Source organism: Enhydra lutris, unplaced genomic scaffold, assembly GCF_002288905.1.
Source record: "Enhydra lutris kenyoni isolate GAN:26980312 unplaced genomic scaffold, ASM228890v2 scaffoldscaffold94, whole genome shotgun sequence".
NCBI classification, from domain to species: Eukaryota; Metazoa; Chordata; class Mammalia; order Carnivora; family Mustelidae; genus Enhydra; species Enhydra lutris.
The window spans coordinates 772,269-783,544 of record NW_019154178.1 but is presented as its reverse complement, the minus strand read 5'-3'; the positions used below and the strand labels follow the sequence as shown (position 1 = coordinate 783,544).

General features: G+C 64.5%; 1 protein-coding gene across 1 annotated transcript; it reads left to right on the top strand.

Moving 5' to 3' along the window:
- Positions 1-418: 418 nt before the first annotated feature.
- Positions 419-7,606, top strand: LOC111138976 (ubiquitin conjugating enzyme E2 Q1). The gene is given in 14 exon segments (XM_022491031.1): positions 419-706; positions 708-761; positions 2,914-3,018; positions 3,340-3,444; positions 3,854-3,904; positions 5,136-5,276; positions 5,462-5,546; positions 5,763-5,823; positions 5,930-6,020; positions 6,128-6,186; positions 6,269-6,317; positions 6,404-6,499; positions 6,663-6,729; positions 7,117-7,606. Coding segments are annotated over 14 exon segments (1,269 nt in total). The 5' UTR covers positions 419-433; the 3' UTR covers positions 7,149-7,606.
- Positions 7,607-11,276: the final 3,670 nt, after the last annotated feature.

Below are 11,276 nucleotides of genomic sequence, written 5' to 3'. Positions count from 1 at the left end.
CGCGGCGCCCGGACACGTGACAGGGGAGCGCCGGCAGGGCCGACGGGAGCGCGCGCGCACGACGTGCGTAAGCACGCGCCCAGGCCCCGAAAGCGCCGGCCCGAAGCCCCTAGATCACGTGCGGAGGGCGGCGGGCGAGCGCCAAGGGGCGGGCGAGAGGGAGAGGTCACGTGAGGAAGGCCGGCGCCGCGCGGTCACGTGAGGGGCGGGGCGGGCCGCCGATGCGGAGGGGGAGGGGCGCGCGGCTTCCGGCGGCTGGGGGCCGGCGAGCGGGGGGGCCCCGTCCCGGAGGCGGCGGCGGCGCCATCTTGGCGAAGGGGGGATCAGGAAGTGCGGACCGCGGCGGCGGCGGCGGCGGCGGCGGCGGCGGCGGAGCCCGAGCGGAGGCCGGAGGCTCCCGGCCCGCCGGCCCCGGAGCGGAGCGGAGCGGAGGATGCAGCAGCCGCAGCCGCAGGGGCAGCAGCAGCCGGGGCCGGGGCAGCAGCTGGGGGGCCAGGGGGCGGCGCCGGGGGCCGGGGGCGGCCCGGGGGGGGGCCCGGGGCCGGGGCCCTGCCTGAGGCGGGAGCTGAAGCTGCTCGAGTCCATCTTCCACCGCGGCCACGAGCGCTTCCGCATTGCCAGCGCCTGCCTGGACGAGCTGAGCTGCGAGTTCCTGCTGGCCGGGGCTGGAGGGGCCGGGGCGGGGGCCGCGCCCGGACCGCATCTGCCCCCCGCGGGGGCCGGTGCCGGGGGATCCCGTCCGCATCCACTGCAACATCACGGTGAGGACCCCTCGGCGCGCCCGTGCGGGGCCCCTTGTCAGGGACTCGGGACCACCCCGCACAGCTTCGTGCTTTCCGAGGACCCGGGAGGCCCAGGCCCCCCCCCCCACCCCGTCTCGGGGCTCGGCCGGTCCCCGCGGGCTCCACTTGCTGCCGCCGCTGGAGCTTGTGCCGTGCGCCCGGAGTCGGCCACGGACCCTGGGTGGCGAGGGGCGCCCCGACATATGGCGCCTCGACTGGCCCCTTCCGCTCACCCGCATCCCGAGGGTCGTGATCTGGGCCCTCGCGACTTTGCCTTGCCGCCTGCGAAGGCCCCTTTCTTCCCCTGCTGTCATCGCGGGGCTCCAGGCCTCTGCCCTGAGCTCAGCCGCAGGGACCTCCCTGGCCTGGAGTCCCGCACGATTCAGGGATGCCCCCTGGTCGCTCCTACCTTTGACTTAGGCCGTTGCCACCTGTGGGATCCCTGCCCGGGCACCTCTCAGGAAACCCCCTTTGCTCCCTGAATATGACCAAGTGGAGATCCGCAGGTCGTGGATTCTTTTTTTTTTCCCCCCTTTGGTTCCCCTTCCATTCCAGTGTAACCTTTAATTCTCCTCCTCTTGCCCCAGCTGGTGGCAGATCTGCCACTCCGCTTCTGTGCCCCGGGGTATCTCCAGTTGCCCTGGGTGGTTGCCTTTCCTGGTGATGAGGTGGGAGGACCATCCTCTTGGTTCTGAGCAGTAATGGCTCCTTTTCTCTCTAGTGAACATCATGCTGTGCTAGGCTTGCTCATCTAGGAGACACCCTACGTGTCCCCTGCCTGTGCGCCCTCAGATGCCCCTGGAGGAGGGTCAGCGAGGGATAACCTGGGGAGGTTTCTCACTGCTCCGCATGGGTTGATACTGGCTGATCTTACCTGCCGTGATAGCGTTCTCCCTGCCAGGGGCGCTAGGGAGCCATGGGGCAGGCATGCTGACTGCAGATTGGAGTGATCTGGGTACCTGAGGGTGTGATTGCAATTTACATGGTTCTTCTTTTCTATTCCTTTCCCTCCATCAAACCAGGTCAAGGTGTATGGCAAGCCTTGGCCTGGGTTGGATGGTGCCCCACCAAAACGTGTGTCCCATTTCTTCCTTCCTCCACTTTTTTTGCACTAAAAAGTTGAGATTGAAGGAGCGGGTGAAGACTTGATCATCTTTTTTGTGATCTGTTTTTCTAGCATCGAGGGTTAGCGCCGCGACGGGGCTAAGTCCCCCAGTAGAAAGTGGGTAGGTTTCCCTGACGTGGGTGGAAGCCCCAGGAGCTGATTTCTCTTCCTATATTGGACTTCAGCTCCTGGAGAGTAGGTTTGCCCCCTTCTAGCGGCCAGAGGCCATCGCCTGGCTTTGTGCTTGGAAGGAAGTTCCATGCGGAGGTTCTCCAGCAGACTCCCCGTGGCCCCTGCAAGGGAGACTCAGCCTGACCTGGGCCCCTGGGTCTGGCAGAGCGGGAGTCCGGTCGGGCTGCATCTGGCACGGCCGCTCAGGAATGCCGGGAATGCTCGCAGCGCAGGCTTCCTCCAGCCCTCGGAGCGGAGCCCTGCAGCCTACGCTGGGCGGAGAGGGTGGCAGGCTCCCAAGGGAGCGATGGGGAGAACCGGCCTTCCAGGGCGTCTGCTGGGGGTGACCCGGGTGGGAAGCGTCTTCCTGCTTCTTCCTTCTAGGTTCTGGAGCCGCAATCTAGTGTGCGTGTCTCTTTCCCCAGCTAAAGCGAAAGTGATCTGGAACCTTCGCTTTTTTCCACATTAGTGTGGCTGTGATGAGGAGACCCTTTCCTGAACGGACCATGGGATTTGAGGAGCGGCAGGGTGGAGGGCTTTGTGCGGGGAGTGGGAGAGCCGACCCCAGTGGCGCTGTGGAGAGGAGCCCCCCCCCCCACTGTGGGCAGCGTGGCTGCGCTGTCTCAGACGCCTGCTCCTGAGAAGAGAGAAAAGCCTTCAGGCTTTTTGGGAAGGGTCCCCTCGGGGATGACTTCTGGTCTGGGGTTGGTTGGGAGGGTGTTCGGTTAGATACCGAACTTCTGTTGGGGGCAGGAGGAGCAGAGGGACTAGGAATGTTGTGGGGAGGAGGCAGGCAAAATGTAGCCCTTCCCGAGGTCTCCCGTCTTGACCACTGTCGCTGCTCTCTCCCCTTAGGAGTCCTACCCTGCTGTGCCCCCTATCTGGTCAGTGGAGTCCGATGACCCGAACTTGGCCGCTGTCTTGGAGAGGCTGGTGGACATAAAGAAAGGGAATACTCTGGTGAGAGGCCAGGGTGCCGGGCGGGGGGCTCTTTTTTGCCGGGAGGCCCCTGTTATGGAGATGCCGTGTGACAGGGAGACAGACCTGGAAAGGGCACACTTGGGGGCAGACTTCTCAGGAGAGGTGCTCTCCGAAGCTGGAGGGAGAGCCTTGCTCCCAACCCGGCACGGGTCCCATGAAGGCCCCCCACAGCCACCCGCTCCCCAGGATTCAGAGAACTAGGTACCGTGGGGGTGGGGAGCCAGTTAGGAGCTCACGTGTGCCCTGTGCGGAGCGGGCGGGGACAGGCGTTTGACCCCATCCGCACGGTCGCGACCCCAGCTGCTGCAGCACCTGAAGAGGATCATCTCCGACCTGTGTAAGCTCTACAATCTCCCTCAGCACCCAGACGTGGAGATGCTGGACCAGCCCCTGCCAGCGGAGCAGGTGAGTGGCACGGGGCGGCCCCTCGACAGCGCCCCATGAGCACCTGCCCAGTGACGCACACCTGCCCCCGGGCTCTCCCCTCCCGGCCCCTCCAGACACGTACTGGGTCGTGACTCTCGGTGCTCCATCTCCCGGTGAGGCACTAGTGGCCTTGCCTGTCACGCTTACCCACGGGCAGTGTCTTCATGTTGAGAGGAAGGGGCAGCAGTGGGTAGCCACTGGGGACCCAAGCCCCTCGCTGAGAACCGACAGCATGGCCTCGGTCTAGAGGCGAAGGGAGGGGTTCTCAGCAGCCCCCTAGGCTGTGGCTTCCTTTCTGACCTGGCTGGTGGAGAGGGCAGGGTGTGTGGGCAGGCACCCCAACGCCAGACCCGGGGCTCTGACCGCTGCCCTCCCCCCGCCCCCACAGTGTACGCAGGAGGACTTGTCTTCTGAAGATGAAGACGAGGAGATGCCTGAGGTAGGGGAGGCGGCGGTGGGCAGTCCTTGCAGTGGGCAGTCCTGGCACCCACGGTTGACGGCGCTGTAGTCTAGACTGGGGAGGACTAAGGACAGACCTAGGGACCTGGAGGAGCAACCAGTGTTGGAGGAAACAGGCCCGCCCCCATCCTCCGCGCCTTTGAGCCACGGGGTCAGCAGGACGGCTTCGGGGCCTTGCCGTGGGACCCCACGCATCTGTGTCCTGTTGGGGAGCTTCGCCGTGGCTCCCTGGGCTGAGGCTTTCTCACCCGTGGGCCGGGGCCGCAGTGGCTCCTGCGTGGACCCCACTGCTGTACGTGGGGTGCATCGCGCGGTGGGCGGCAAGTGCAGAGCCCCCCGACCCGGTCTCCGCAGTCACGGGCCCTTGCCTGAGCCTCGGGGCCCGTGGAGCATCGGGTCGTAGCTCCGCTGTCACCGTGGGCGCCGGGGAGCCTCCCTGGCCGCGGCCATCTGGTCTGGGCAGGGGGGCTGACGACCGCGCAGTGGTGTGGGGATGGGGAGAAGTGGCCGAGTCAGAGCACGGCACCGAGGACAGCACCTGGCATGCGGCGGGCATTCTGGGGAGGCGGCCGCTGGGGCGACGACGGGCTGGCGGTCACCGCGTCCTGCTGGGTGAGCTGCTCGCTCCGTGTCCTTGGGGTCGCAGCTTCTGCGCAAGGCTGGCAGCCTGTGCGTCTCCCCACCCGGAGCGGGGCGAGGGGCTCGTTCCGTTGTTGACTTCACCCCCTCCCTCGTTACCATGTCAGCAGCCTGGCCCAGCCCTCGAACCCGCAGGGCAGGCGGGAAACTTCTGACCCCATCTCGGCTGGAGCCGCAGCCCTGAGAACTCCCGGGAGCCCTAGGGACCCGGTGAGATGTGAGCTTCAAGTCACAGCGCCCCGCGGAGTCATTCTAGGACTCACGGAGGAACTGTCGCTGCCGAGGGAGGGTTTCAGGACAGCTGCAGCAGGGTCCTTGTGGGGGCAAGATGGCTGAGTCTCTGCCTGCCTCCCCGGCTCCTTGTGTGGTTCGGCCGCCCGAGACCTTCAGATCCAGGAGGGAGTAGGGCCGGGACCCGCTCCAGCCGTGGAGGGGCGCGGCGGTCCCCAGCCGGATGGACGTGCTGCTGTTCCCTCTCCCGTGGCTCGGGACAGGACAGGGAGAACGGCGGCCCCTTGCACAACTTGTGCCGGTTCTTTTCCTTTCTACCGCCCTGCCCCACCCCGCTCCAGGACACGGAGGACCTGGATCACTATGAGATGAAGGAGGAGGAGCCAGCCGAGGGCAAGAAATCCGAAGATGACGGCATCGGAAAGGAAAACTTGGCCATACTGGAGAAGATTAAGAAGAACCAGAGGCAAGATTACTTAAACGTACGTGCCTTCCCCGGGAGAGGGGGGCGGGGGGCTGCTGGGTCCTGGCTGGGGGGTGGCGGGGGAGGCCCCGGGCACGTCTGTCTGGGGAGCGGACGCTTCTCCAGGCGGACTGTGGTGGGTCTGCGCCCGGCCCCGTGCAGGGCCGCTGCGGGTGCGTCTCCAGCGCGTGCTCTCCCGTGCAGGGCGCGGTGTCTGGCTCGGTGCAGGCCACTGACCGGCTCATGAAGGAGCTCAGGGATATATACCGGTCACAGAGTTTCAAAGGCGGTGAGTGCGTGTCACAGAGGGCCCCCGAGAAGTGCTGGGGTACGTGGGGGCTACGGGAGCTTTTCGGGCCACGAATCTGGCGCCTCAGGTCCGCAGCTTAGGTCATGTGCGTGTCCGCCTGGGGTGGACCTGGAGCCTCGGATCTCCGCTCTGTCGGCCTGGGAGGGGGCTGCGTCTGGCCTTCCTGATGACGCCCGTGGTCTTCTCTCTTCCCAGGAAACTATGCAGTCGAACTCGTGAATGACAGTCTGTACGACTGGAACGTGAAACTCCTCAAGTGAGTGCGGCCGGGCAGCAGGCGGGCAGTGGCCTAGGGGGGACAGAGCCGTGTCGGGGCTCCCGGGCGGGGCGCGGCGTCTGAGCCCACACTCCTTGCTTCCCAGAGTCGACCAGGACAGTGCTTTGCACAACGATCTCCAGATCCTCAAAGAGAAGGAAGGAGCGGACTTCATTCTCCTCAACTTTTCCTTCAAAGTAAGACTTCTCTGGGCAGCCCCTCCGTCGGCCGCGCGCCGTCCTCCTTCGGGCGGGCAGGCCCGGGGGCACGCCGCCCCCTGACAGCGTCTCCGTCTCGCTCGCAGGATAACTTCCCTTTCGACCCGCCGTTTGTCAGGGTTGTGTCTCCCGTCCTCTCCGGAGGGTGAGTGGTTCGGCGGGGGTGCGGGGGCACGGGGTGCAGGGCTGCGGCCGGCCACAGCCGCCTGACGCACGCTCGTCTGCAGGTATGTGCTGGGCGGAGGTGCCATCTGCATGGAGCTCCTCACCAAGCAGGTGAGCCGGGGTCCTGGCCGGGCTGGGCCTGCACCGCCGGTACCTCTGGAAAGCCTCCTGACCCGTTCCCCCCCACCCGTCCCCAGGGCTGGAGCAGCGCCTACTCCATCGAGTCCGTGATCATGCAGATCTGCGCCACGCTGGTGAAGGGAAAGGCGCGCGTGCAGTTCGGAGCCAACAAGGTGAGGAGCTGAGCCGCTCGCGTGGGACTTGACCGCGGGGTGAGGCCTCTGGCTGGCGCCCTGCCGAGCAGGCCTGGGAGCAGGGGACGCCGGGGTCCGCGGAGCGCCAGGGCGGGGGCCGGGGTCTCTGGCCCGCTGTGTTGATGGTGGCTTCCTTTCCCAGTCCCAGTATAGCCTGACGAGAGCACAGCAGTCCTACAAGTCCCTGGTGCAGATCCACGAGAAGAACGGTGAGCCGCGGCCAGGGCCTCGGGTCGTCACCTCCTGCCAGAGAGCAAGAACCCCATCTTTGGCTCCTGCGCCTTTACTCCCTGCGAGCACGGCGCCCGCCCTGTCCTCCTGAGAGGGGCTGGCGGTGCTGACTTCCACTCCCTGCGTTCCCAGAGGAGCAGCGCCTGCCCGTCCTTGGCGGGGCTTGGTGCTGCCCTCCGCCCGACCGCCTTTCCAGAAAGCTCGTGTCGTGCTGTCCTCTCACGGCGGGCAGGTTCCCAGTCCCCACACTGGGAACCCTTGCTGGGATCTTCTCACCCATGATCCTGGAGGTGCCCTCGGGGACAGGGCTGGGAGGGCAGGCTCGGGTCTACGCCCGGTGACTGTCCCCTGGTTTTTCTCTGCAGGCTGGTACACACCCCCCAAGGAAGATGGCTAAACCCGGAGAACCGTCCCTCCCTCCTCCCCAGGCACCACTGGACCAATTCCCTTTGAATGCTGTATTCGGATCTCACGCCGCCTCTGTGGTTCCCTCCCTCGTTTTTCCTGGACGTGATAGCTCTGCCCTAATGCAGGACAATGATGGCTATTCTAAACGCTAAGGAAAACAGCAGACACAGACCTGTTCCAAGTACTCCAGACTGACTGACTGACCAACGACCACCTGGCTGGAACCCCTGCTCGCAGGCCTTCTTCTAAAAGAGACTTTCGAGCCTCCTTCTATTGCTGGAAACTCAGCCGTGCTCCAGACTAGAGCCTCCTTACCTATGCTATGGATTTTTAATTTATTTTCTCTTATTTCATGTACACTGCTTTTTTTGGTTACAGTGTATGATGGATGTGTATGAAAAAAAATGTATCTTTGGGAAAACAATTACAGTTTGTTAATTTGAAGATGCTGGTCTTGACTCATCTTTTTTTTTCTTCCACCTCCCGCCCCCCATACCCCGCCCCCCCCGCTGTCTGGGCGGTGGGGGAGGGGCAGGGCCCGGCAGCTGGAGGAGAGGCTGCGGTTTGCTGCGGAGGCTTGCCTGGCTCCTCCCCAGGTTTCTCCCGGAGGCCCCCTTGGAGCGACCAGCACTTGTCCCCGCTGAGCCACGACAGGGCAGGCTGCACTGACGCTTGATGCTCACGACGACTTTTCCTACTAGTCACAGAGGTTTCCAAATTTCTAAGAGAGAAAGTGAGGACGGAGTCTGGAGAGGCCGCTTCAGAGAATTGCTTCAAAATGAATGGAGGGGTGGGGGGTGTGGTGCTCCCCGGCTCCCCTGCCTCGGACGGGCCTGCCCTGGCCCAGAGTGAATGCTCGGACCTCTCGCTCCGTCAGGCTCACGCAGGAAGACGGGCAGAACTCCGAAGCGGGTTGTCTGGCCCGGAGAATTGGGGGTTCTTTGAAACTGCTGGCCTGAGGTGGGTCCTGCTGGGAAGGTTAGCTTCCGGGGGCTCATTCCGGGCCCCTGGGGCCTCACCCCGGCTCTGGGAACTGCTCGTCAGGGGAGAGGGGGTTGGGGAGGCCGTGCGGTGCTGTGCGGACCTGTGGGGGACACTGCCTGCCACCCAGCCCGTGAGCCTGCCCCTGGGCTGTCTGCCTGCAGCTGGGGGGTGGGCCGGGCAGGGCCGGTGTTGGCTGGCGTGGGGAGCCGGGGCTGAGGACCACGGGCCTGCGGGACGCCAACACTGTCCTGCTTTATCGGAGACCCTGGCCATTCCCCCCCAACTCCCGTTCCCTTGGAGACCCTAAGTGTCGCTGCTTCGGGCGCAGGGAGAGGCTGCCAGCTCTGCCCTGTGCTTCTCCTGCTCTGCCCACACCCACCTGCCACAGGTGCTAATGCCCATGGAGGCCGAGATCAAGAGGGGCCCCGGGGAAACACTCCATAGAGCTGGAATCTGGGTCTTGAGGCCTCTGTGGCTTTGTTCCGAACTTACACCGGCCCTGGCTGGGATGTAGTTGGTGTTTTTAGTAATGTGTACTGTGAGCTGTTCTCTGTACAATGTATTTTGTAATGTATTTTCTCATCTACCAAAGGATGAAACAAATAAAATTATTTAAATAGTTTGGCTCTGATACAATTTTTTTTTAGATTTATTTATTTAACTCATCACACCCAATGAGGGGTTCGAGCTCACGACCCGAGACCCAGAGTCACACCCTCCACGGACAGAGCCAGCCGGCCGCCCCCCGACGACAATTGAAGGACCGGTGGGGTCCGTGTCCACTGGCGTGAAGGGAGGCACCCGCTCCCGGGAGTGGAGCACCGAGCGGGAGAGAACCCTCCACCTTTCCCATCAGACTTAACACTCCCCTCCATGACGACCTGCACGAGGGATTGTAACGATGTTCCTAAGCACAAGAAGCTTCGTAACACCCTGAATCAATGTTCTCTCCACTAGGAAGACAAGGAGAGACGAACCGCACTCCCCAGGTCGCCGCATGGCACCTCAAGGCGGGGTTCTCGGGGGGCGGCAGCTTCTGACCCACCACAGCGGGTCTGGAGGAGGGGCTGGGAGGGCGGCTACACAGGAGCGACACCCCAGCCTCTGAAACCTGCCGTTGTTCATTCACCAAGGTGACAGCTCGTTGCAAGGCTCCTGGTTCTCACCTGGAAAACCAAACGCGGGCCCCTCCGTTCTCCGGAATCTCAGGGCAACTTCTCGTCGTGCTCTGGGGGCACCCAGAAGAGACGTGGGGAAGACCCAGAAGCTACCTCCGACTCCGACCTCACGGAAGCTTCCCGGGTGTGGCACGGGCGCTCAGGCTGAGCCGGGAACCTGAGACGCTGGGAGACCGCTCCTGAGTGCTGAGCTGGGGCTCAAGGCCAAATGGGGGTCAAAGCAATCCTGGCACTGGTGGCCTTCTCACCCCAAGGCCTCAAGAGCGCACTGTGCTTAAGGACAAGGGACACAGAACGGGATTGAGAAGGGGCGTGCTGACCGTCAGGATGTGTGACTTGAAGAGAGTGAGTCTCAGTGGGAAGGAAGCCCTGCCCCCGCCCCCACTCCCCCCCTCCCCATGACCTCAGCTTGTCTCTAGGGGGATCTCCAGGTCAAGGTGTGCCCTTGGGCCCAGGTGACCTGCCCCAGAGCGCCCAGGGCCGGATGGACCGACGACCTTAGATACGGGCAGTTATTTCCAAGGTCCAAACACCATGATGTGAGGGGTAACCCAGCGGGAACCCCAAGTGTCTGCACAGCACAGCAGGAAAGCTGGGTGGCCCGAGGAGAGGCCGCGGGGGAGAGAGGGGGGCAGCGGCGGACCGGCAAGTCTGTGCCGGTCGCGGCGGGCTCCCCGGGCGGGCTGACCCCAGATGTCCGCGCTGCCGGCGTGGGAGGGGAGAGCAGGGGGAGCCGATCCCAGGAGGCCTCACTCTTGCGCCTGCAGTCCTGGCAGGGATCTGGGACCGCACACCGCCTGGCGGGGCCGTCTGGGGCCCCGGACTGTGCTCCTCAGCTCCGTGCTGAGCGCCCCTGCTGGCGGCCGGAAAGCAGAGAGGCCCGGAGCGAGCTGTTCCTCTGTGTGGGGAGCGGGGCCAGGCGCCCTGCTCTGAGGCCTCCCCTTGCTCGGTCCCGCCGCGTGGCCCCCAACGCGGGGCCGCTTGAATGCGCGGAACCGGCCCCACAGAGTCGGCCCTCAGGCCCGTCCCCAGCTGTAAGCTCCTGTCACTTTTCTGAATCTCGCTGTCCTCCTGCCTGAGGGGGGAAATTGTCAGTCTGCCTGACCTCTCAGAGCCCCTCAATATCCACACCAGAGCTGAGCACCCCCGGCCTGGGGCAGGCACCCCGGCCCCTCGGCCTGTCTGGGAGCTGCTGTTCGGGGCCTGGGGCTCCTCCATGCCCCCACCCAGCAGTCAGGCGCCTGGCCAGAGCTCCTGGGCCCTGGCGCAGCCGGGCACTCCCCATGCTAGGCCGCTGGGGCCCTCTGTGTGCAGTGACCCAAGAGGACCTCTGGGGGGCACCCCGCCGCCGGGACCCTGGCCCTTGCCTCGGTGCTTTGGGGAGGGGCTTTTCCCTCTTCCTGTGTGCCCTCCCCCCTGCCCTCCTTGCTCCCCCACCTCCCCGCCCTCTCTCAACCTTTCCCACCCCACCGAAACCCACCCCAGACAAAAGGCGGAGCAGAGGAGAGGCCACACCCTCTCAAGGACGTGAAAACGCCCCGCAGGTGTTCGGATCTGAAGCAGCAGCTGGTCAGGAAAGCCCATGTCCATCAGTGGTTTCCAGATCCTAGTTTTCTTCCATAATGGATTCCTTTCCCAGGGAAACTGAGCAAAACTCAACATACGTGACGGGAAAGCGGAGCGGCTCTGGCAGAAGTGGGGGGTGCTGTGCTCCCCACTCTGTACCACAGACCGCAGACTTCAGGCAGCACCTGGGCCCCCGGGGCACAAAGCAAATATGCAAGGGGCAGCTCCAAAAACTGGGGGGAAGAAGAGACACTGAGAGGCACCCTGAGGCCTCTGCTGCCCCCTACCGTCCCCTGCTGCCCCAACGTCCCCTACTGCCCCTCGTTCCCCCTTGGCTGCCCCCTGCTGCCCTCTGCTGCCCCCTGCTGCCCGTTGGCTGTCCTCTGCTG